This window comes from Oncorhynchus masou, chromosome 31, assembly GCF_036934945.1.
Source record: "Oncorhynchus masou masou isolate Uvic2021 chromosome 31, UVic_Omas_1.1, whole genome shotgun sequence".
In the NCBI taxonomy this organism is placed as follows: Eukaryota; Metazoa; Chordata; class Actinopteri; order Salmoniformes; family Salmonidae; genus Oncorhynchus; species Oncorhynchus masou.
Genome location: NC_088242.1, coordinates 81,918,073 through 81,945,127, shown reverse-complemented (window position 1 = coordinate 81,945,127; position 27,055 = coordinate 81,918,073). Strand labels below are relative to the sequence as shown.

The 27,055-nt window shown below is 41.4% G+C and overlaps 1 protein-coding gene and 1 pseudogene across 4 annotated transcripts; one reads left to right on the top strand and one right to left on the bottom strand.

Annotated features, from left to right (window-relative positions):
- Window positions 1-12,962: 12,962 nt before the first annotated feature.
- Window positions 12,963-18,130, bottom strand: LOC135524557 (mitochondrial coenzyme A transporter SLC25A42-like; annotated as a pseudogene).
- Window positions 18,131-18,210: 80 nt separating this feature from the next.
- Window positions 18,211-25,331, top strand: LOC135524556 (MAU2 chromatid cohesion factor homolog). Of its 4 annotated transcripts, none has more exons than XM_064952189.1 (19): window positions 18,211-18,720; window positions 19,049-19,066; window positions 19,482-19,547; window positions 19,670-19,765; window positions 20,108-20,202; window positions 20,355-20,382; window positions 20,825-20,980; window positions 21,166-21,312; window positions 21,833-21,923; window positions 22,009-22,112; window positions 22,304-22,381; window positions 22,521-22,595; window positions 22,705-22,788; window positions 22,868-22,917; window positions 23,070-23,147; window positions 23,251-23,362; window positions 23,722-23,812; window positions 23,929-24,056; window positions 24,252-25,331. In XM_064952189.1, the coding sequence occupies exons 1-19, from the start codon at window positions 18,466-18,468 to the stop codon at window positions 24,324-24,326; spliced, it is 1,827 nt and encodes a 608-aa protein (XP_064808261.1). In that variant the 5' UTR covers window positions 18,211-18,465; the 3' UTR covers window positions 24,327-25,331. The 4 variants fall into 4 exon arrangements, with proteins under 4 accessions (XP_064808261.1, XP_064808260.1, XP_064808263.1 ...); XM_064952188.1 differs by having other exon boundaries at window positions 19,482-19,553; XM_064952191.1 differs by having other exon boundaries at window positions 18,213-18,720; window positions 22,521-22,586.
- Window positions 25,332-27,055: the final 1,724 nt, after the last annotated feature.

The window sequence follows — 27,055 nt, the reverse complement described above, 5'->3', positions numbered from 1 at the left end:
ATGTTAAATTCAGACTATTAAAGGTGTATATTATATTTAGAATATTAAAGGTTTATATTATATTCAGACTTTTAAAGGTGTATATTATATTCAGACTATTAAATGGTGTAAATTATATTCAGACTATTGATGTATTCAGACTATTAAAAGTGTATGATTATATTTAGATATAATATTAAAGGTGTATATTATATTCAGAATATTAAACTATTCAGACTATTAAAGGTGTATATCATATTCAGACTAATAAAGGTGTATATTATATTCAGACTTTTAAAGGTGTATATTATATTCAGACTATAAAAGGTGTATATTATATTCAGACTATTAAAGGTGTATATAATATTCAGACTATTAAAGGTGTATATTATATTCAGAATATTAAAGGTGTATATTATATTTAGAATATTAAAGGTGTATATTATATTCAGACTATTAAAGGTGTATATTATATTCAGATAATGAATATTAAAGGTGTATATTATACTTAGAATATTAAAGGTGTATGTTAAATTCAGACTATTAAAGGTGTATATTATATTATATTACATTTAGAATATTAAAGGTGTATGATATATTCAGACTATTAAATGTGTATGTTGTATATTATATTCAGACTTTTAAAGGTGTATATTATATTAAGAATATCAAAGGTGTATATTATATTTACAATTTAAAGGTGTATGATATATTCAGACTATTAAAGGTGTATGTTATATTTAGAATATTAAAGGTGTATATTATATTTAGAATATTAAAGGTGTATATTATATTTAGAATATTAAATGTGTATATTATATTCAGACTATTAAAGGTGTATATTATATTCAGATTATTAAAGGTGTATATTATACTTAGAATATTAAAGGTGTATGTTAAATTCAGACTATTAAAGGTGTATATTATATTTAGAATATTAAAGGTTTATATTATATTCAGACTTTTAAAGGTGTATATTATATTCAGACTATTAAAGGTGTATGATATATTTAGAATATTAATGGTGTAAATTATATTCAGACTATTAAAGGTGTATGTTATATTCAGAATATTAAAGATGTGTATTATGTTTACAATATTTAAGGTGTATGACATATTCAGACTATTAAAGGTGTATGATATATTCAGACTATTAAAGGTGTATATTATATTCAGACTATTAAAGGTATATATTATATTCAGACTATTAACGGTGCATGATATATTCAGACTTTTAAAGGTGTATATTATATTTAGAATATTAAAGGTGTAATTTATTTTCAGACTATTAAAGGTGTATGTTATATTCAGACTATTAAAGGTGTATATTATATTTAGAATATTAAAGGTGTATATTATATTCAGACTATTAAAGGTGTATATTATATTCAGATTTTTAAAGGTGTGTATTATATTCAGACTATTAAAGGTGTATGATGCATTCAGACTATTAAAAGTGTATATTATATTCAGACAATTAAAGGTGTATATTATATTCAGATGTATTATATTTTCAGACTATTAAAGGTGTATGATATATTTAGAATATTAAAGGTGTATATTATATTTAGACTTTTAAAGGCATATATTATATTCAGACTATTAAAGGTGTATGATATATTTAGAATATTAATGGTGTAAATTATATTCAGACTATTAAAGGTGTATGTTATATTCAGACTATTAAAGGTGTATGTTATATTCAGACTTTTAAAGGTGTATATTATATTCAGACTATTAAAGGTGTATATTATATTCAGACTATTAAAGATGTATATTATATTTAGACTATTAAAGGTGCATGATATATTCAGACTACTATAGGTGTATATTATATTCAGACTATTAAAGGTGTGTATTATATTCAGACATTAAAGGTGTATATTATATTCAGACTATTAAAGGTGTATATTATTTTCAGACTATTAAAGGTGTATATTATATTCAGAATATTAAAAGTGTATGTTATATTCAGACTATTAAATGTGTATGTTATATTCAGACTATTAAAGGTGTATATTATATTTACAATTTAAAGGTGTATGATATATTCAGAATATTCAAGGTGTATATTATATTCAGACTATTAAAAGTGTATGTTATATTCAGAATATTATAGGTGTATATTATATTTACAATTTAAAGGTGTATGATATATTCAGACTATTAAAGGTGTATATTATATTCAGACTATTAAAAGTGTATATTATATTCAGATTTTTAAAGGCGTATATTAAACTTAGAATATTAAAGGTGTATGTTAAATTCAGACTATTAAAGGCGTATATTATATTTTGAATATTAAAGGTGTATATTATATTCAGACTATTTGTCAGTAATCTCGCCGAAGATGGTTCCTCTTCCAGTTCGGGCGGCGCTTGGCGGTCGTCTTCGCCGGCCTATTAGCTGCCATCGATTCCCTTTCCGTTTGTTTCTGTTTATTGGGTACACCTGTTTTGAGTTAATGTTTGTTTGTAGGCTATTTAAGGGCACTTGGCCCGCTGGGTATTTGTGCTGGCTTGTCATTTGTTACTCTGTTGTATGGTGGTTTTCGTGTATGTATTCTCCGGACTATTTTGGTCCTGTGTTTGGGCTGGTCAATTTTATGCACCCTGTGTGTTGGCTTGACCGTTTTTGTGCGCCGGAGAATAAATTGACAATCTACTGAACCCTGCTCTTTGCGCCTGATTCCACCCACCACTCCTAGTAAATCATAACACTATTAAAGGTGTATATTATATTTAGAATATTAAAGGTGTATGATATATTCAGACTATTAAAGGTGTATGTTAAATTCAGACTATTAAAGGTGTATGTTATATTCAGACTAATAAAGGTGTATATTATATTCAGACTATTAAAGGTGTATTTTATATTCAGACTATTAAAGGTGTGTATTATATTTAGAATATTAAAAGTGTATGTTATATTCAGAATATTAAAGGTGTATATTATATTTAGAATATTAAAAGTGTATGTTATATTCAGAATATTAAAGGTGTATATTATTTTTAGAATATTAAAGGTGTATGATATATTCAGAATATTAAAGGTGTATATTATATTTAGAATATTAAAAGTGTATTTTATATTCAGAATATTAAATGTGTATATTATATTTAAAATATTAAAGGTGTATATTATATTTAGAATATTAAAGGTGTATATTATATTTAGAATATTAAAGGTGTATATTATATTTAGAATATTAAAAATGTATGTTATATTCAGAATATTAAAGGTGTTATTATATTTAGAATATTAAAGGTGTATGTTATATTCAGAATATTAAATGAGGGAAAAGGAGGCAAAATGCTTCTTATTATAACAGGTAAATGCTTTATTCTCGGGTACAGAAAATTCCATTTAATTTTGACTGACTGAATAATATACTATAAAACTTTTGTTAAATGTATATTCATGAAGTGTTTCAGTCGTAAATGGATTATGTTATAAGGTATAACATTATTAAACCAATATTAAAACGCTTCTAAAAATGTTCTATATCAAATCTATAATGTTTCTACTAATATGACATCTAAACGTATGTCATTTAACCAAAACAAACAACACTCCTCAGATACAAATGTGTATGTTTAAAGAGTTTCCAATGCCACATGTTGTTGCCTCAGATGTGAGTCTGGCTTGTTTCCTGTGTATTTCTGTTGGAAAATTCTATAAGGACACTCCTGACCTGCAAACCAATATTTCATTTCAGAATTGGTTAAAATTAGGTTACGGTTAGGGTCAGGTTTAAGGGTTTGTTTAAGGTTAGGGTTAAGGTAAGGGTCAGTTTTAGATTTTGGTTAGTTGTTTTGCAGGTCAGCAGTGTCCTTACTGCCTCTCCCATTTCAGTTTGGATATAAATACTAACTTTGTTCCTCCATTTTCTTAGTACACCTGCCTCTGATATGTTGAATTAGCTCACATGAGCACACCACAGACCTATGAAAAATACAACATGGTCCATGCAGGATGTTTTCAAAATTGTATGAATATGAATATGCAATAATGAATAAGCCAGAGGAATTAAAGAATAATAAAGTAACATTGTGAGGACAGCACTGCTGTAACAATCGATGATGTCAGTTATCCATTACTAACAAAATGTAATTTATCTATTTAAATGTAATGTGTTTTTTGTGTGTTTTGTTGTATAATTTTCAAGTAGGCCTACTGTGTCACGAGTCCGACTGAGGGTGGTTTCCCTTCCCGGTCGGGTGGCGCTCGGCGGTCGTTGTCACCGGCCTATTAGCTGCCACTGATTGTCTTTCCTCCCCCTCCTTGTATGTTTATTGGTAGCACCTGTGTGTAATGATTAGTTTGTCATTATTAGACAGCCGGCCCGCCTGGTTGTTGTGCGGGATTATTCTTTGTAACCTTCTGCTCTGTATCAGAGGAACGTGTTAGTTCCTAGTCGTGCATTTTTCAGTCGTCATTTTGTCATTCCCTGTGTTTTGGGGCCGTGATTATTGTTAGCACCCTGTGGTGCGTTAGTGCAATTAAAGAGCACAGCATTGTACTCTCTGTCTCCTGTTTGACTCCACACCCACGACACCCGGAGTATTACAGAATCCCGCACCTAAAAATTGAATGGAGTCAGTAGGAGCAGCAGCCAACCCTCTCCCATCGATGGAGGAACGGGTTCTCCACCACACCACCGTCGTCCATCGGATCGGATCCGCGATGGATCAAGTGATGGAGAGAATGGACCGATGGGAGAGGAGTGGTCTCCTCTCTCCACCTTCGGCACCCCCGGCTCCGGACTCCCCATCTCCCGACTCCAGCACCCTCCGTCTGACGCTACCAAGTGCTTATGATGGAGCGGTGGCGGGTTGCCAGGGGTTTTTGCTTCAGCTGGAGCTATACCTGGCCACCGTCAGACCTACTCCCTCGGGAGCGGAGAGGGTGAGTGTCCTCATGGGTTTTACCAACTACTACCGGAGGTTTATCCGGGGTTTTGGCCAGATAGCAGCTCCCATTACCTCACTGCTGAAGGGGGGCCCAGTGCGGTTGCAAGTGGTCAGCAGAGGCGGACGGAGCATTCAACAAGTTGAAGGCGTTGTTCACTGTTGCACCCGTGTTGGCACATCCGGACCCCTCTCTAGCATTCATAGTGGAGGTGGACGCGTCCGAGGCTGGGGTGGGTGCCGTGCTATCACAGCGCTCGGGTACGCCACCAAAACTCCGCCCTTGTGCTTTCTTCTCAAGGAAGCTCAGCCCAGCGGAGCGTAACTATGATGTGGGGGACCGGGAGTTGCTAGCGGTGGTTAGAGCAGCTCTGAAGGTGTGGAGACACTGGCTTGAGGGGGCTAAGCACCACTTTCTCATCTGGACTGACCACCAGAATCTGGAGTATATTCAGGCAGCTAGGAGACTTAACCCACGTCAGGCAAGGTGGGCCCTATTCTTCACCCGGTTCCGGTTTACTTTGTCTTATAGACCGGGCTCCCAGAACGTAAAGGCTGATGCACTGTCCCGCCTTTACGACACGGAGGATGGGTCCACCGAACCTACTCCCATCCTTCCCGCCTCAAAGCTGGTAGCACCAGTGGTATGGGAGGTGGACTCGGACATCGAGCGGGCGTTACGGGCGGAACCTGCGCCGCCTCAGTGTCCGGCTGGGCGAAGGTACATGCCGCTTGGTGTTCAGGACAAACTGATTCGGTGGGCGCACGTCCTACCCTCCTCGGGTCACCCTGGGGTGACGAGGACAGTGGGGAGCCTTCAGGGGAGGTATTGGTGGCCTACTTTGGCTAAGGACGTTAAGGGTTATGTCTCCTCCTGTTCAGTGTGTGCCCAGAGTAAGGCTCCTAGGCACCTTCCTAGAGGGAAATTACAACCCCTCCCCGTTCCACAGCGGCCATGGTCACATCTATCCGTAGATTTCCTGACCGATCTTCCGCCGTCTCAGGGGAACACCACGGTTCTAGTGATTGTGGATTGGTTCTCTAAGTCCTGCCGTCTCCTCCCGTTGCCCGGTATCCCTACAGCCCTACAGACTGCGGAGGCATTATTCACCCATGTCTTTCGGCACTACGGGGTGCCGGAGGACATCGTTTCTGATCGGGGCCCCCAATTCACGTCTCGGGTATGGAGGGCTTTCATGGAGCGTTTGGGGGTCTCTGTCAGCCTGACCTCCGGTTATCACCCCGAGAGTAATGGGCAAGTGGAGAGACTGAACCAGGAGGTGGGTAGGTTTCTGCGGTCGTATTGCCAGGATCGGCCAGGGGAGTGGGCATGATACATTCCCTGGGCTGAAATGGCCCAGAACTCACTACGCCACTCCTCTACTAACGTGTCCACTTTTCAGTGTGTGTTGGGGTACCAGCCTGTCCTGGCACCATGGCATCCGAGCCAGACCGAGGCTCCTGCGGTGGAGGAATGGGTACAGCGCTCCAAGGAGACCTGGAGGGCCGTCCAGGAATCTCTACTACAAACGAGTGGACGGCAGAAGAGGAGTGCTGACCGCCACCGCAGTGAGGCCCCCGTGTTTGTACCGGGGGACAGGGTCTGGCTCTCGACCCGAAACCTCCCCCTCCTTATCGATTACAACTCCTATTATCGCATTAACCCCTCGTTTCATGTGTCTCTCCTCAGGCTGGTGGTAGCTGGTCCCCTGCAGGACAGTGAGGTGCCGGAGGTCCCTCCCTCCCCTCTGGACATCGAGTGGTCCCCGGCATATATGATCCGGGCCATTCTGGACTCAAGACGCCGGGTGAGGGGCCTGCAGTACCTCGTGGACTGGGAGGGGTACGGTCCGGAGGAGAGGTGCTGGGTACCGGTGGGGGACATCTTGGATCCGTCCATGTTTAGGGATTTCCATCGCCTCCATCCGGATCGCCCTGCGGGGGGGTGGGGGGGGGGGGGGTACTGTCACAAGTCCGACTGAGGGTGGTTTCCCTTCCCGGTCGGGTGGCGCTCGGCGGTCATCGTCACCGGCCTATTAGCTGCCACTGATTGTCTTTCCTCCCCCTCCTTGTATGTTTATTGGTAGAACCTGTGTATATGATTAGTTTGTCTTTATTAGACAGCCGGCCCACCTGGTTGTTGTGCGGGATTATTCTTTGTAACCTTCTGCTCTGTATCAGAGGAACGTGTTAGTTCCTAGTCGTGCATTTTTCAGTCGTCATTTTGTCATTCCCTGTGTTTTGGGGCCGTGATTATTGTTAGCACCCTGTAGTGCGTTAGTGCAATTAAAGAGCACAGCATTGTACTCTCTGTCTCCTGCCTTTGACTCCACACCCACGACACCCGGAGTATTACATACTGTGTAATAATGGAATAATGAAATTTGTTGAATTGACACCTTTTACAACCATCCAACTGTCTATTGGGGCTTGGCAGATAAAATGAAACACAGCCACATTTATAATAACAGAATATGGGAGAGGCCCTGGGCCCTGGCCTGAAAGAAAGGGGGAGATTATCCCATTCTGACCAGCCAGGGTCTTTTTTATTTCTAAGTTTAGTTTTCTTCATTGTGAAAAGTTAGGCAGTGCTCCTCATGTGAATATGTACTTACAGAGTAGGCTCAGGAGAAGACCCAGGTGCAGACAGTTTAGTATAAAAACAGGGGGGCAGACAAACGACGGGTCAAGGACAAGCAGAGGTCAGTAATCCAGAGCAGAGTCCGAACGGTACAGAACGGCAGGCAGGCTCAGGGCAGGCAGAGGTCAGTAATCCAGTGTGGTGTGACAAGGTACAGAACGGCAGGCAGGCTCAGGGTCAGGGCAGGCAGAATGGTCAAAACTGGGAAAACTAGAAAACAGGAACTAGAGAAAGCCAGGAGCATGGGGAAAAACACTGGTAGACTTGACAAAACAAAACAAACTGGCACAGACAAACAATGAACACAGATATAAATACACTGGAGATAATGGGGAAGATGGGCGACACCTGGAGGGGGGTGAAGACAAGCACAAAGACAGGTGAAACAGATCAGGGTGTGACAATAGTAATCTACCTCCCTGCAAAAATGTGTTGAATTGACTTTTTACAACCGTCCAACTGTTGTATTTTAACCCATGGGATGTTGACATAGTATCTACAGTCTATTGGGGTTTGGCAGATAAAATGAAACACAGCCTCATTTATAATACTAGAATATGGGAGAGGCCCTGGGCCCTGGCCTGAAAGAAAGAGGGAGATTATCCCAATCTGACCAGTCTCTTTATTTCCAAGTTTAGTTTTTTTCATTAGGAAAAGGTAGGCATTGCTCCTCATGTGAATACGTTCTTACAGAATAGTAATAGCCCTCCCAGGAAAATGTCCAGTGTTTATGACATCATCAGTAACAGACTGGCATCCATACCAACCTTTGTACTAGTCTTTATCAAAACTGCCATTTATGTTAAAAAACAACAGACAATGGACTCATTATAGATCAAAATGAATTGTCTCACACAGTAACCTTGTTCATATGTATTTGTATTAAGATCTGTAATGTTCACAATCACAGTGTTACTGTACAGTGCCATAGAGTCAAGGTGTGCCAATGTCAGCTTCAGAGTAAATTGCACTGATATCAATGTGTGGTTATAAGCAAGAATATCTGTCTATATCTTGGCCAGGCCAGTACATTTTTCTTTATTTTGTGTTTTTAGTCAATACATTGAATACATTAAAGATTTTGAGAATATATATTTTTAAATCTGATATTTTAAAGTTGTACTGGATATGTTTCATTTCCTGTGTTGTTATTTCTATCATCATGCGCTTAAATCAGTGTACTATCTATATATGAGTCCGCTCTGTGTGTAGGGGTCACCTTCCTAACCCTATGGACTTGTTGGCCCAGACAACTAATGAAAAGAACAAGCTCAGCCCAGAGGGTGCAAGGAGGTGCAAGTGGGGTGCAGGGGAGGGACAAGAGGGTTGAGAAGTGCGGAGTGGGGGATAGGGGTGTGTTCAAGAAAGTCTGAGAACTTGGAGGCGCAGTTTGTCATACTAACCATGGTGGAGCTATTGAATGTGGACATTTGGAGCAGAAGGTTCACAGGACCCCGGCTTTTCTCGTGCAAAGTCTGCCTGACGCACTGACCATCCCCCTCTGAAAATACATGGCTGTTTAAAATGATCCCTATTTTAATACAGTAGGCAGGGCCGATTGCCAATCATCGCTGAGGAGTAAACCTCTGTCTATACTCTGCCAACAGAGACACAAGGACACATGGGGAAACAATGGTGCAGCAACATTTTATAGTAGAGGCTGGAGGGGAGAGAGCCTGGGAGGGTAGTGGGAGGAGGGAAGGGAGGTCAGATGCAAAGCTACTCTATCAACAGCACATTTACGATTTGGAATGAATGCACTCGAACTTCTTCCATTTCCGTTACGCCACCGCCACCCAGTCAAAGCACGCGTTCAACTTTCATGGCCTTGCGATGCACCCCAGTATCTTTTCTTACTGGTTACTCTTTTCCCCTCCTTTTTGCAGAGGCAGTGACGTACAGTTACTGCCTCATCTTTTGCAGTAAATAAGCTAAATGTTATGAAATCAATGTTTGATTGTGACTTGATAAAATAATTGTTTTCTTTCAACTTTTATTTTGGAGTTACACAACTATGCAAGTAGATATGCTGCATCTGAGGCCTTCAAGTTGAAATGTGTATAGGAGTTCTATTGAATCCTGTTTGTGTGTGTGTTGTGTTGTGTGTGTGTGTGTGTGTGTGTGTGTGTGTGTGTGTGTGTGTGTGTGTGTGTGTGTGTGTGTGTGTGTGTGTGTGTGTGTGTGTGTGTGTGTGTGTGTGTGTGTGTGTGTGTGTGTGTGCTTTCATGCATGCGTGCATCAGAGAGAGGGAGAGGAAAATAAAAAATGAAAGAGTGATTGGGGGTATATAACTAGATGTATGTGTGGTTTAGTTGTAGACTAGTGAGGGAGTTTCCATTTGTGAGTGTGGCCCCTCCCATGCACTTGGAGCAGTGGTATGGAGCCCAGCGTAGCCTGAACACGCCCTCTAATGGAAGTATTGAGCCCAGCAGCTCCGTAATGCAGTGACCTCAGTGCTTTTACAACACTGCCAGATGATAAGTGGCAATATGCTGTATCTTATAAAATGAACAAGACTGAGGTAGGGAGAGTGGGCTGGGGCTGTGGGGGAGGCAACATTCTATAACACTTGAGAATATTGCCTCTGTGAATGAAGGGATTGATTGAGCTTACATTCCTGACTGAGGCTTTATTGTCTTGTGCGTTATGATGATTTTATATTTTTTTCTCGCTGTCCTTTTTGCTGTTTTAGAGGGTTTTAACTGGATACGTTTACAAGGCTATTTATGTCCCTATAATGTCTTTCTAGGCATTTTAATGCAGTGGAATTTATGAAAGCTACTGTCGGAGCAGGCGCTTGTGAACCTGACAGTGGCTGGCTATCAAAGTGACTGCAGCAGGATCTTACCCAGAATGCCTTTGCAGTGCCACAGGGTTGTCTGACTGCACTGATGGGCAGCCATATTCTCCCCCTCTACTGAGCCAGTACGCTCTAGTCTGGGTATAAGCTCAAAGTGAACTGTTTCACATTGCTCCATTTTTCATTGTATTCCTAAACATCTAAACCTGGTAATGTGGCATGTGTCAAAATCCGTTTTTGAGTGATCACGGTGCACCCAATGAACCTACACCTGGAAAGGCACACACAGCCGTTGTATTATTATGTGGGAAACAATATTAACCAGACATGTATCCTCCATCTTAACACATTCGAATCAAATGCATTTCCAAGCAGCGTACCTCCCAGTATAACCTCCTCACCTCTCCCACACAGCCATGGGATACAAGGGGAAAGAGGACCAGGGTGCAGATGTTTAAACTGCCATTGTTTGCTGCCTGCGTTCCAGGGCTGGATAGTTAATTATTCATGCAAGATTTGAATACATGAAAATACATTCCTCTCCTCTCTGGCATGGTTCCAGGTACCTATGGCAACCACGCCTCCAACATGAATCTCTGTCCCCGTCCCACTCTCACCATCCCAGGCCCCCTCAGTCCATTTTATTGCACAGTTCTATTGTTTAGATTGTGGCGCTCCCAGGTTGGCAGCTCACTGTTGGGTGGCAGGGTATCCCAGAATTCACAGTCAAGGTCACAGGCAGAAGGAGGGAGGGAGGCAGAGAAACAGGGAGGCAGAGAGACAGGGATGGAGAGTGATAGGGAGGGAGAGAGACAGAGAGGAAGGCATGGAGGCTGAGGTAGAGAGACAGAGAGACAGAGAGATGGAGGCAGAAAGACAGAGAGGCAGAGAGACAGGGAGGCAGAGAGACAGGGAGGCAGAGAGACAGGGAGACAGAAAGACAGGGAGGCAGAGAGACAGGGAGGCAGAGAGACAGGGAGGCAGAGAGACAGGGAGGCAGAGAGACAGGGATGGAGAGTGATAGGGAGGGAGAGAGACAGAGAGGAAGGCATGGAGGCTGAGGTAGAGAGACAGAGAGACAGAGAGAGGGAGGCAGAAAGACAGAGAGACAGGGAGGCAGAGAGACAGGGAGGCAGAGAGACAGGCAGGACGAGGCAGAGAGACAGGGATGGAGAGTGATAGGGAGGGAGAGAGACAGAGAGGAAGGCATGGAGGCTGAGGTAGAGAGAAAGAGAGAGGGAGGCAGAAAGACAGAGACAGAGAGAGGGAGGCAGAAAGACAGAGAGGCAGAGAGACAGGGAGGCAGAGAGACATGCAGGACGAGGCAGAGAGACAGGGAGGGAGGAAGGCAGAAAGACAGGGAGGCAGAGAGACAGGGAGGGAGGAAGGCAGAAAGACAGGGAGGCAGATAGACAAGGCCAGAGAGAGGGAGGATGAGACTGAGGCAGAAAGGCTGAGAAGCAGAGACACAGGGTCCTCTCTCCAGCCAAGTGGTCGGTCAGTTGGTCTGTCAGGTGGCAGCAGACACCCAGGATCACATCCACTGGTGTGTATCATCAACTGGCCACAGAAGGGGGGTTAAGTGGCTCCACATTGAGCACAATATAGCCTCACCATACTTTGAGGAGCATGAGCAATAGATAGAGTGAACTGACTGGCCAAAGCACACTGAAGAAAATGCATTTGTCAAATAAAAGATTGCAAGATATGACACTGTGAAGGTATTATTTAGCTGTTCAGAAAGTAATAGTAACATTTGGGTAGGAGCACCTGGAATTCCCTGGTAATTTAAGGGACTACTAACATTGTTGTTTTATTGAGATATCTTCAATGGTTATCTGTGCTTGTGTGGGTATGCCCTTAAGTGAAGTGCCAATTCAGTTCTGCCCTGACATTGTGGCACCTCACAGGTTGATTCATAATTGTTAAGCTTGGTAAAAAGCTTTGGGGAATAAAACATTTATATCAAAGAAAGAACTCAAGGTTGAAAATTTTGTAAAATGGTGCATGACTTGACTAAACAGCAGATATTCTGTGGCACTAGAAAGAGTGGCATGGGTTTGCACTCAACTACATTGACATAGTAATATGTAGGAAATCCAACCAGTATATTGAAAATAAAAAATGTATGAAATAAAATAGAAAGTGTTTGTGTGAGAGGATTTGTTCTGCACATTAGTAGGTGTATAAATGTGTAAAAAGGTATAGTTTCAACAATGATCCTACTCAAACCCCACAGCGACCAATGTGAAGGTCAAGGTAAGGCAGGGTGTAATCAGAAGCTGAACTATGTCCCATCAGGGGCTAACCTGAGGTTCACCAGGGGATACTGACAACTAGTGATGCTTATTTACATCAACCCACTGTCTCTCTGTGGCTGCACCGTCTCAGAGGTATAGCCGTAAAGGATAGGATCAAATATATCAATATATATATCAAAATATATCAAATTAAATGACAGATTTTGAAACCAAATACTATAAATGATCTAGAATTTTGCCCATTTTATTTTAGGCTTAGCAGTTATGACTTGACTTCTCAGCATACTGAACTAGAATATTTCACTCTAGTATAGGCCAGCTTTCAGTTTGCTGATCACTTGGCTCCACCTTATGGACAAATAGAGATACTGTTACGAAAAAAATATATTTTATTTCAAGTACAGTTCAGTTTTTCCTGTGTTTATATCATATTGTACAACAGCTGATGAAACTAACACTATAGAAGTGTGAAAATGTGATCAGTGTTATTTTCTGAATGTTTACCAACCAGCCATAATCTACACAGGAATTTATAACCAGCAGGTTTGCATGGGCGGGAATTTTGGCTTTCCATGCTCAAATCAACATTCAGAAAATTAGTTAATAGACCAATAGTAACAACGACAGTTCCAAACCTCTCTGCCAATAACAGTTAGTTTTCAGTTTTCCCCTCCCCACTCAGACCACTAACAGACAGTCCTAGCAAACTTCTTCTTGAGAAATAGTTTTTTGCTGAAAAGCAATATTTGCCCATTATAATAGAAATATATTACATTAAGGTACTCAATTGTCACCCAAATGATTTGATATTGATATAAAAAACAGCTGTGTTGGGCATTTAAAATGTGCCCGTGCCAACATAATACCCCAATCTCAAACAAGGATCAGGCCTCGAAACTAAAAATCTTTCATTGTCATACCTCTCATATTGCAAACATCTGCACACATCTACCCAGTTTGAGGACACTTATTTTGGCCCTAGTGCAGACACTCCATCCATCAACATCAGGAGTAGGGGTCTGGCTGTGCGTGCTTAATACGGACAGCTTCTGCCTCCTCCTGTCTGTCCAGTACCACCCTCTCCTTAGAATTCCAATTTGACATGTAGAGTGCATAGGCCTACTGAGAGGATCCATATTGTGAGTAGACAGATCTCGTATATTATTGCCATTCTAGTCCCCAGGGGCACAACTTTGGTTTTAAAAGTGCGGGGGACATATTTTTTGTACTTCAAATCCAGTCAGAAAAACACTCCAAACAGCCTACCCGACCGCTCGGAGGCGTCCGCATGGTCCTAAAGCACACTGTTGCCTCATTTTGTATCACAATCCAATGATAAAACTCGGGGGGACAAACATGCAATTTCAGAATGGGGGGGGGGGGCATGTCCCTCCGTCCCCAGTGAAAGTTGCGCCCGTGCTCGTCCCTGTGAGCGAATGACTGGTCCCAACAGTGAGCTTCTCCTCTGGCTCCCCCTGCTGGCTCAGTGTGTGAAGTATCCCAGCTGGTGCATCTTGTGCAGTAGGTTGTGCATAAGGTCAAAGCTGACCCCCACAGCGATTGGCCCTTTGATCCAGTTCATACTGAGGTCCTTGTAGAGTCCACGCACCCCCCTTCCTGCACCACGATCGTCTTCATGGTGCCCAGGCCGCTGCCGTACTGTTGGCCCGTCAGTCTGTACCTGCATGCAGTTTCTTGAGGGTCTCGTATGTGAAGAAGGTGATTCCTGAGTACGGGATCACTCCCAAGATGGTCGGGCAGAAGCCTCTGTACAGGGTCTTTATGCCCTACTCCTGTGTGATGCGCACAAAAACGTGCATGATGTTGCTGTACCTGCAACCAAAACAAGAACGATAAGAGAAGGATATTAACCTATAAGAATTTTGATTAGGATAGTAATATGACCTATACTAACTTAAAGTACATGCCTGTTGAACACTGAACAAGTGTGCAAAGGGGAGCCACATGCAGGTATGTTTTTACATTCAAAGATAGAAAATGACGAGCGTTATCGGAGTGCCCTACATTTGCCTGGGCGTCACCGCCATCATGGCCCGCACCGTGTCCAGGGGATAGGTCAGCATGACCACCGTGGTGCCAGCCAATGATCCTGCCAGGAAACGTGGAAAAGGAGGCAGGGCTCTGAAAAAGACCAGATGGATTCCATCATGTTACAGAACATCTATGTTTTCTACAATGAATGCGTATCATTGTATTATTAGGAATTGTCACAGTAGAGAACATGGTTTGTTCTGTTCAAGAACGATCACTGAAGAGTTGCTTTGGAGGCTGATGGAGACCACCAGAGGTCAAATGTTGCTACATTAAACAGTGTGTGTATTTGCGATTCTTTACACCGATAGGTACTCTACTCACTTTCCCTGAAAACCGTAGTATCTCCCCAGTATTCCCTTGTACTGGTCATGGGAGCAGAACTGGGTGGCAGCGTAGGGGATGACTCGCACCATGGTGGCAGAGTTGCCCCTCCACAGGCTGAGGAAGCCATATTTCATGTACGTACAATATATGAGTCTGAAGGCTTCTTGGGGGCACACACGGCAACACAATAATGCTACTGAACCTGTAGACTTCCAGTCATTGCGCTAACGCTGGTTAGCGATCGCCCACGAAACTACCGCTAACTTCCTTCATACTGGACACAGAGACATAAAAATGGTATCCACTAATTCATCTGATCCTGGGTAAGTAGAACAAGGGCTTAATCGTAGTATCCCTTTAACACTAACTTAACACACCTTGGGGCAAATCCTAACTTTTTCACTTAGTCATGCATTGAAGTCAATGGGAGACTAGGTGAATTGTTTTATTTAAGTAGAAGTTAGGATTCACCCGTATGGCAGCATGCATACTAAACATCAAGTACATCTTTATTTAGTGTAATGCAAGTTATATAGGAGACTTGTAATAGACTCACCTTAGCAGATACTTTTTGTGAGGACACTAAAGCAGGAGGAAGAAAATAAGTATCAATAATAATAAGCATAATAACTGGTAAAGATACTAACAATCAAATAAGTATTAAGGCATAATAACTGGTAAAGATACTAACAATCAAATAAGTATTAAGGCATAATAACTGGTAAAGATACTAACAATCAAATAAGTATTAAGGCATAATAACTGGTAAAGATACTAACAATCAAATAAGTATTTCCGAAGGGAACCCCTACTTTGTATTCCTAATGCATGTTCTTCCAGAGAAATGGACTTACCTTGGAAGATGATCTTGGTTCTGTCCAGGGGGGCTATGACTGTTTTTGCCACAGCACCTGCGAACGCTCCACATAGCAGGGTGTCCAACACTGTCAATCTCTGCACACAGAAAGAAACATTGAGTACTCAACTTCACACAGGACACTAAAGACAAACACACTTTGAAATGATATCAGTCAAAAACATACTCCATAAGTCACACCTTTGCAGCAATGGAGACTCTAACATGGCATTATCACTGGCTGCAGATATAGGTTAAAGGTATAAGATGGAAACACATCTACATTAAGTTAAGGTTTCTTATGTGCCTGGACTGCCAGAGTGTAATCTGAACTGTCTTTCTGCAGATTTCTAACCCACTTTAGGTCTGTAGTGACGCCTCTAGCACTGAGATGCAGTGCCTTAGACCGCTGCGCCACAATATGTTCTTATAGTCATAATACATTGTAGTAATGCACCATGATGTCATTGTATCTTGTAGGCTAACCTCATGCACAGCACTCCCATTATAACCCAGAAAGAGAATGGCAAATATACACGTGCAAAAAGCTTTTCCCTGCCTCTAACTAAAGGTGGAGATAAGCCCTCAGCTGGACCGAGATGCTTCAAGAAAAGCAGCTACATCTGAGTATGTGTTGTGTTTATGTATGTATGTGTGTGTCAGTCGTCTGTATCAGCGTTGATGGTGACCCCTGAGCTTAGAGACAGTCAAGGGTCAGGGTGTGTTTGGAGGCTGTAAAAACTAGTTGGAAACAATCAATTCTCTGATACGGTGTGTTTGGGATGCAGGTGGAGACACATATTTTGAGGGCACACTGGGAATTTGCAAGGAGCCCAGCAGCAATGCATAGGCTGGCAAGTTTTGACTTGACCAACTTCTGTAGTGCTCTTTGTTGCTCTCTTGGGCAATTGACGAACTTGCAAAACAGTGGTGATGACTAATGTTGCCAGTGGCATTATGTACTACTTAGCAATAAATAAAGATCTAGTCTAGTCCACTTTGGCCACATTACCTATGTGCCAGGATCTCCCATGCTAACCCAAGGTTCCTTACTGGCTGTTGTGGTAAACATGTTTGGCAGCCTTCAGCTCTATGGTCCTGACCTGCATGATCCTGCAATAAACAGTTATGTGGTATGTAGACCTGCCTGACTGGAATTAGTTTATTTAACCTTTATTTAACTAGGCAAGTCAGTTAAGATCTAATTCTTATTTACAATGACGGCCTACCAAAAGGCAAAAGGCCTCATGCGGGAATAGGGGCTGGGATTAAAAATATAAATTAAATAAAAATATAGGACAAAACACACATCACGGCAAGGGAGACAACACAACACTACATAAAGAGAGACCTAAGTATGGCAGCAACACATGACAACACAGCATGGTATCAACACAACATGACAACAACATGGTAGAAACACAACATGGTAGATGCACAAAACAGGGTACAAACATTAATGGGCACAGACAACAGCACAAAGGGCAAGAAGGTAGAGATAACAATACATCACGCAAAGCAGCCACAACTATCAAATGAAACTCTGCTTCAGGGAAAACCCCCGAGGTAGGGGCTGGGGCTGAGGGGGACTCACTTTAGCAAGGCTGGAGGGAGGGAGAGACAGCAGCCTGGGGCAGTGCTCTCTGGTGGTCCTGCACTGTATGGGCCATGTGTGCCCTTGACCACAACAATCAGTAGGCCTATCTATGACAATCAGTCAGCCAACACCAGACAATCCACTGCAGGAGACAAAAATAAAATAGTGAAAACAACAAACACTCCCACTTCATAGATGAGCTCTGTGTCACCATTATTAAATATGCTGTTAAATACAGTTATTGGAAATGTATCAACTTCTATACTTGCAAATTATTAGATGTAGCCAAATATAAATATATAATATCATACATTTTACTTGTAAAACAGTACATCGAAATTACCCATTATAATCCATTTATAGCTTCACATTTAATACATGTGCATTTTATATAGCTGAGTTTATTCAACTCTACGATATATACATCTGGATGGAAGATATCCATATTACAGGGATCTAAACTGGAGCTACCTAGTTAAGATATGTATTACAAATAAGTAATGTTGGGATTCAGAGTGACATAAGTACTCATTATTAACATAATCAATCAATGCAAGGAAAATGTAAACATTGCTGCACACCAGGCTGAAATTAATGTGCATAACAATTCCCTCACCTTTAATCTGGTTTACTGTGTGTGTTTGATGAAGATCTGGCAAATCTTCCAAATGATTTCACATTCAATGGTTAACTCTACTGTCGTCTTCCGTCCACATTTCCTTGTTTGTTTGCTGCTGTTTGGTCAATCTCTGTGGTTTTGCAATACCGCCGTCTATTCGCCAGTCTTTCACACCGTTGACGAGGTTTTGACTAGATTGACGATTCTCCCAAACTGAGAAAGGCGGTGGTTTAATTCTAGGTGTTGTCTAAAAAATTATTGGAGTTCTTTTCGCTCACGAGATTATTATAGCACGTACCTGTTTTTGACTACAAATATAGATTATTACGGCACGTACTTGTTTTGGACTACAAGTACCACGGATGTTTTAAAAACAAAGATCTCGCTTGTAGTCGAAAACACGCGAGGGTGACACGGTGCTCAATGGTTGTTGTTATTGGGAAAATGGCGTCCAACGTAGAGGCCCCGGAATCTTGGTACCTCGCCCTTCTCGGCTTTGCAGAACATTTCCGCACCTCAAGTCCACCAAAAATTCGTCTGTGTGTACATTGTCTTCAAGCTGTTTTCCAGTTTAAACCTCCGCAAAGGGTTGAGGCAAGAACTCATCTTCAACTAGGCTCGGTCCTCTATCATCATACGAAGAACAGCGAGCTCGCGCGGAGCCACTTGGAGAAAGCGGTGAGGAGGGAGAGTTTGAGAAAGCTAGAGGATGGAGTCAGAGATGCGTTCATCGGCGTCTCCTATAGTTAAATGGGAAAAAGTTGTATTGCTAGCTTTAGATCCTGACCCTTTGATAATTTCATTCATATGTAATTGCATTCAGAATAGTATTTGTTAGTTAGCGCGCATGATATTTTAGCCGCCAGTCCTATTGCTTCTACTGTAACTTCTACTTTAACGTTAGCTAGCTTCACTGTGTTTTTACAAGTTGCTAACAGTTGATTACTTTGACTAAGTTATGCATCCATAATGTGTATTTTTGGCTCTAACTTCTCTTTTTTTTTAGTGGTTCATTTCACAACAAGTATCCTTTTCAATGATATGGTTTCAACCCCAACACTAGCTGGAGACCAACACAGAGCTTAGTCAGTTGGTAGAGTATGGTGCTTGCACCGCCAAGGTTGCGGGTTCGAAATGTATGCATGCATGACTGTAAGTCGCATTGGATAAAAGCGTCTGCTAAATGGCGTATAGTATATTACCAACTATCATTACAATGTGCAATTCTTCAGAACATTTCTCAGATATGTGTTTGCTGCTCCAAGCACATCTCAGTAGTCAAATTACATGTCAAGATTGTGCGTTTTGCTATGTATTATTACAGCAATGTTGGAGTTAGAAACACAAGCATTTCACTGCACCAGTGATAACATTTGCAAATCTGTGTACCCGACCAATACACTTTGATTTGATGAGGTTTCCTTCATGGAATATCTTAGATCCCACAGTTTGAAGATGTTAAATTTGAGGCTGCAAGTCTTTTATCAGAACTCTACTGTCAGCAGGTACCGGTAAATAAAGCTAAAATACATTTGAAATCTTTTGCTGTCTGGAGATCCATTTGAAAATCATGTTTATATCTAAGTGTAAGGTTGAGTCGTTATGACACTGTATGTTCTGTTTTCAGAATCTGGTGGATTCTGCAAAGCCTTTACTGCGAAAGGCAATTCAGATCTCACAGCAGACTCCCTATTGGCACTGCCGCCTGCTGTTTCAACTGGCGGTACGTTGTGTCGTTCTTTATTGTAAATATCGACTGAACTGAATAGTTGTATTTATTTTTTTTACCCTTATTTTACCAGGTAAATTGACTGAGAACACATTCTCATTTACAGCCATGACCCGAGGAATACTTATAGGGGAAAGGAGGGGGGATGAATGGGCCAGATTGGGAATTTGGCCAGGGCACCAGGGTTAACACCCCTACTCTTACGGTAGTGCCAGGGGATCTTTAGTGACCACAGAGAGTCAGGTCACCCGTTTAATGTCCCATCTGAAAGACGGCACCTTTCTGTTGGATGTTTGATTGTAGATTGAATTTCTCTTCTTTTTTTTACCCTATCAGCAACTGCACACTCTAGAGAAGGACCTTGTGTCTGCATGTGACCTCCTGGGTGTCGGTGCTGAGTACGCCAGAGTGGTGGGCTCGGAATATACCAGGTACTGTAACCTTGATGCAATGAACCATTTACTTTTTATGTCCACATTGATTCATCATTGAAACGAGCGATGTTATTAAACATGCCCTCCAATAGACTTATTTTACATTTTCCTATAACGATAGACTGAATAGGTGATGTATGCTTTCACAGAGCGTTGTTTCTTCTGAGTAAAGGAATGGTAAGTCTCAAATTCTTTGTTATAAAAATGCATGATTTTTAATGGCTGTCTTTTGCATTTAATAAGGGTAAACAGATATCTTGAGTATGTTATGCACTTAAAGGGATATTTCAGGATTTTGGCAATGAGGCCCATTATCTATTACCCAGAGTCAGATGAACTTGTGGATACAATTTTTATGTCTCTGCGTCCAGAATGAAGGAAGTTAGAGGTAGTTTCCCAATATACCATAGACTTCCTTCCCGTCTTTGCGCTAGCACTAGTTGGCAATTTCCTTCAAACTGCACACAGAAGCATAACAATGGTATCTACGAGTTCATCTGACTCTGGGGAGGGTCTCATTGCCAAAATCCCAAAGTATCCCTTTTAAAGGATGTAAATAAAAAATACTTTTGCACTGGATAGTCTTTACCATAAGGTGTCTTTTTGTCCTGTGTATCAGCTCCTACTGATGGAGAGGAAGCTGGGGGAGGTGCACCCTCTGCTCACTCTGTGTGGGACCATCGTGGAGAACTGGCAGGGAAACCCCATCCAGAAAGAGTCTCTCAGGGTCTTCTTTCTGGTGTTGCAGGTCACACACTACCTGGACGCTGGACAGGTAAGGACTCCTCTTGGCCAAGACCAGGGTGCACAACGCTTGTCAAGGACAGTGAATTAAGGACACCTATGACAACAGGGGCACACCCCTGTTCAAAAATGAATACTTTCCATCTAGTTTGTATCGTAATTGTTAAGTAGTTGCATTGATAGTGACCCACCCCTTCCTTACGTTGTGTGCTGCAGGTGAAGAGTGTGAAGCCCTGTCTGAAGCAGCTGCAGCAGTGCATCCAGACTATCTCTACACTCCACGACGATGAGATCCTGCCCAGTAACCCGGCTGACCTCTTCCACTGGCTGCCCAAAGAGCACATGTGTGTTCTCGTCTACCTGGTGAGCCCAATCTCTTCCTCATTCACCTGATGCCTGAGGACTGATTCTGCCCTAGATACTTGTGCAGATCTGAAAGGATTGGATGGCTATGTTGTGGTAATATCAACATGTTACATGGTAATAACTAGGGCAGGAATGATCCCAGTATCCCAGTGGTAAACAAAACACAATGCGGATTTAAAGTCTTTACTAATCTTGTAAACAAACTGATAACTTGCCCCTTAAGAGGCATTAGAAGAAGACAAAAAGGATCCATCAAACGCATTTGGTGTGTCATCATAGTGGTCAGACTCGCTCAGGTGGAACAAACCTTTTTTCAATGCTGAATTTGTCATTGAGAAAACAGAAAGTAAACCATAAGGTAATCATCTATTTTTTTACAAAAGTATCTGTAATCTGATTACAATATTTTTGCTGGTAATGGATTACAAATGATTATAAAAATCAGATTACATAGCTGATTACATATCATCAGATATTCCCCAACCCTGGTAATAACCCTGCTCTCTATATGTTCCAGGTGACTGTCATGCACTCCATGCAAGCAGGGTATTTGGAGAAGGCACAGAAATACACAGACAAAGCACTCATGCAGCTTGAGAAACTAAAAAGTATGTGATTTGAAGCACACTTATCTCACCTCTGTTTAACACTCACTGTTGTCTAAAATGTATTCTTGACTCCCCTCTATTTCAGTGCTGGACAGCAGTCCCATCCTCTCCACTTTCCAGGTCATTCTGCTGGAGCACATCATCATGTGCCGGCTTGTCACTGGTCACAAGGCCACCGCATTACAAGAGGTAGTATAGAACCAACTGTTTACCCATTTTTATTTCTGTTCAACTTTACTCATTCACTCTGAAATGCAACACTGTGTGAAGTTATAGTGGAATGTTAAAAGTTTAATCAAAGTAGCTACAGAACTATATGATCGGCATTTTCATGCCCATGTCATTTATGAGGATGATTACTTTTTCTCCCCGTATCCCAGATCTCCCAGGTCTGCCAACTGTGCCAACAGTCCCCCAGGTTATTCACCAATCATGCTGCCCAGCTTCACACTCTACTAGTGAGTATTTTAAACCTTCACCCAGAAGACATAGCCTCAATTCACTGCCTTGAATAACAGTTACCACCCCACTTCTGTAACTGGCACTACTGTATCTCTAAAACACTTAACTTTGTGTATATGCTGTTCCATTTCTCAGGGCCTGTATTGCATATCTGTCAACTGTATGGACAATGCAGAGGCACAGTTCACCGCCGCTTTGCGGGTAAGTGACGTAAGTCGTAACGCTAAGCTTATTATACGGGTTTATGTCTGCATGTGTTTAATATGTTTTACATTGTCACATTTGTGATGGTGAGTAAATCTGTGTGTTTTCTTTACAGCTAACCACACACCAGGAGCTGTGGGCGTTCATTGTAACAAACCTGGCCAGCGTCTACATCAGGGAAGGAAACAGACACCAGGAGGTTGGTAGACACACACACACTATTCATTTTTACTCTAAATAAATTGTCTACTGTATTAACTTTGTTCTTTCTTTTAAAGCTCTACAGTCTCCTTGAGAGGATAAACCCTGATCACAACTTTCCTGTGAGGTGTGTAAGCGTGTATTGCATAACAGAGATTTTAATGGTTACTCAATCTTGCTCATCAGAGCCAAATACATTATTTTTTAAGGTTACGTGTGCAGCCTGTTGGTGAGAAGGTGTATTGACTTCGAGTTGACCGATGTGTGTTTGTGTTGCAGCTCTCACTGTCTCCGCGCTGCAGCCTTCTACATCCGAGGACTCTTGTCCTTTTTTCAAGGACGTTACAACGAGGCCAAGTAAGTCTCCCCCAACTATTTTACTGAGAAGTGTCCCATAAGTTCCTCAAACTTTCAGTGGGAATTGGGAAATAATCATTTCGTGATGATATTCTTATTGCAGACGGTTCCTTAGAGAAACTTTGAAGATGTCCAACGCGGAGGACCTGAATAGACTGACAGCTTGCTCACTTGTTCTGCTAGGCCATATATTCTATGTACTGGGAAACCACAGGGTAAGATCACTCCACAATGGTCACAAATGGATATTTTGCCAGAAACATCTACCCTGCCCCTGTTGGTTTATTTATTGGTATATTTGGATCCCCATGAGCCTTTGCTGAAGCAGCAGCTATTCTTCCCGGGGTCCACAAGTAACAAGATACTGATAGACAAGGAAACAAGGTCACACAAATTGAAAAATAAAAAGATAATAGTACAAACAATAGAACAACAAAAATTGTTTGCTTGTGTCCCATATACACATTTAACCTTTTTTTGTCCATGCCGTACTGTTTATACATTTTATTCAACGTGTTTGCGGCAAACTATTTAGCTTCGGTAGGTTGCATAACAATATGTTGTTTTTCTCCAGGAGAGCAACAACATGGTGGTTCCAGCGATGCAGCTGGCCAGCAAGATCCCTGACATGTCTGTCCAGCTGTGGTCCTCGGCCCTTTTAAAAGGTGCGCCCACACCTGCACATTTTCTTTCTTTGGTTTGAGCTTCATTGTTCTCTACTAGGCTTAAATTATTTGAGGTAGGTTTCCTTGACCACAATGTTTTTGTCTTGTCCCTGTAGATCTGAACAAGGCCCTGGGAAACACCATAGATGCCCATGAAGCAGCTCAGATGCACCAGAACTTCTCGCAGCAGCTTCTCCAAGACCACATCGCTGCCTGCAGCCTCCCCGAACACAACCTCATCAGCGTACGTATCAACTTATCCATGTTAACTTTTTATCTTTCATTATTACTGCCATCAAAGTTGTGGTTTGTAGATCGATGATGTAGCTTGTTTTGCTGTGTTTTTCTGTCTGTCCCTTTGTATTCTCTATCTGTCTGTATGACTCTGTCTGGCTCAGATGGGTAATTAACAAATCTGTCTCTCTCTTCTCTGTGACAGTGGACGGACGGCCCACCACCTGGGCAGTTTCAAGCCCAGAACGGCCCAACATCCAGCCTGGCCAGCCTGCTATGAGCACCAGGCTCGTAACACAAGGGCTGCCTTCCTTCTGGCCTCAAAGATGTCTAGAATGGAACCATAGTTTCTTTCTGTCTTAGGAAAATGTGAGGGGGAGTGTGAACATTGTAGCAGTTATATGAATATGTTATTCATGTTTTTATTTTTTCAGCTTTTCTTTGTATGAATGCAATTTCTCCTCATGCATGGAAGTTCCTGATATTGATTTACTCTACACGTGTTGCTAACCATCTGCTGAAGATTTTCACAGCTTCATTGTTTGTACCATCCCATCCTCATGAATTAGTCTAGGTACAATTGGCATCACTTCTCATGTATTGAACCAGTAACATGTTTTGTTTCATGCTAAGTTTGGACATGGATCTGAATGTTAAATGGGTAGTGTTGTTGATCTCAAGGGTTTGAATTTCTTGCTGAAAGACTGCAAGCGAGAATAGCGAAATAATTGAATGTACAAGTGCAGTTACTTAATGGAACAGCAGGTGTCCCTGTTGATTTTTTTCTTTGAAAAACCTGCTTTGAGAGATTTTGTCATTTGGCCTGTCATAGATTAGCAAGATGCACCACAAACTCATCTGTTTTCTGTACATATGAACTATAGTTAATTTAAGTTCCATAGATCATGAAGTTGGACATTTTATGAACATACAAGAAACCTCAGATGAAAAAAAAATCTATGCTACCTTTTGTAATATTAGAATTTGTCTTTATAGTTCTAGTTAAGGGTTTTCTTGACAATACATTATATCGATATGCCACATACGAAACCTTTATTGTCAGTGACATTTTATAACCTAAATTTAGTTGTGTGTAATGAATTTTAAACTCTTCGATGTAGTACTCCAACTAAATGCTTTTTAAAGTATTTATGTCGATCTTAATGAGCAGACACATCAGAAGCTTGAGTATTTGCCATATTCTATTCAATGCCTATACTTGTATTGCTTGTTTTAATAATTCTTACGAGAAAAGTCAGAATAAACATGGTATTTGCAACCATAATTTTGCAATGTTTGAGAATGATTGTGGGGTGATCTTAGCTGTCTTTAATTCATCATGACATTTCTGACAAATGTACTGAAAATACAACATGCATACAAGTAGCATATAATGATTTCATACCATGATAACTATTTATGAAAGATATTTATGTCCACATGATCTATAGATGAGAATGCAATTCACTTGAGTTAATTTAATTCTAAATGATTGAGCCCCAACTCCCTGCATAATGCCGTGCTGTGTGTGCATCAAGACTAAAGTGAAACTGGGCAAACGGGAGCAATGAAAATAATATTCAGAAAAGGGCATGTGCCTGGCAGATGCTTCATTCAATAATAGGTTTTCACTTTGCACCATTCCATGTATTCTCAAATGATTTAGAATAGAACATTTTTGCAACCACTTCAACAAAGGCTGCGTTTACACAGGCAGACCAATTCTAATATTTTTTACACTAATTGGTTGTTTGACCAATCACATCAAAGCTTTTCACATCGACACTTTTTCAGAGCTGATCTGACTGGTCAAAAAACAGTTAGTGAGAAAAAGATTAGAAGTGGGCTGCCTGTGTAAACGCAGGCATAGTAAACGAAAATCCGGGACACTCAAATTAGTATAATATGTTATGTTTGGAATGGTATTTTTTAATTTGTGTATGTCCATCATAAATTTGTTTAATATGTTATGAATTTTCAATGTGAATTATATGTTAAGAATTCACTGGTAAGAGTCATTCTCAGTGTGAGTAAAGATGCTACAACATAGGCCCCATATTAATACTAGATGCCTCTGTTTCATGTGATGTTGCTGCATTAGGAATCTGATGAGAAGCAGACCGAGAAGTCTGTCTCTATCATTGAGGATCAGTGGAGGCTGCTGAGGGGAGAACGGAACAGAGCAAATGGAATAGCATCAAACACCTGGAAACCATATGTTTGATATATTTGATACCATTCCACTGATTCACTCCAATCATTACCATGAGCCTTTTCTTCCCAATTAAGGTGCCACCAACTTCCTGTGTTGAGGATATGCAGGAGAAGTCTGTCTCTGTTGTTAAGGATGTGCAGGAGGTCTGTCTCTATCTTTGAGGATTTGCAGGAGAATTCTGTCTCTATCCTTGAGGTAGTGCAATAGAAGTCTGTTTCTATTGTTGAGGAAGTCCAGGACGTCCAAGAGAAATTCTACAAATGCTCTGCCATCTTTGGTTCAACCAGCCACGGTGTGGAGAACAGTTCCATTGAGGAAGTCAAGGCCATTGTCCCTTCCATCCTGAGGACACTGGTAAGAATCATGATACCGTTATTCTTAATGTGAGTAAAATATGCTCTAAGAGTGGTCACATACTAAAATGAGATACCTCTGTGTGATGCTGCTTCCCCAGAATGAGGGGCAGAGAAAGGAGTCTACCACTATTGTTGAGGAGAGGCAGGAGAAGTCTGCCTCATCTATTGTTCAGGAGGTCCAGGAACAGGCTGCCTCTTCCACATTATCTGCCTTTACCAGCAAGAAACAGTCTGCTGGGGAAGGGAACAAGTAATCTTTGTCCCTTGCAGCACGTCCATCCCAATGGGGAGGATTCAGAGTTGGTTGCACAGAGGGAGGTTCTGAAGAAGGAAAGGGCAGCTAAAGCTGTTCTACAGGCTTCACTGGAAGAGGAGCATTGCACAAACACACAGCTCCGGCTGAGAGACAACAACATTGCATCAGACTTTAAAACGGAG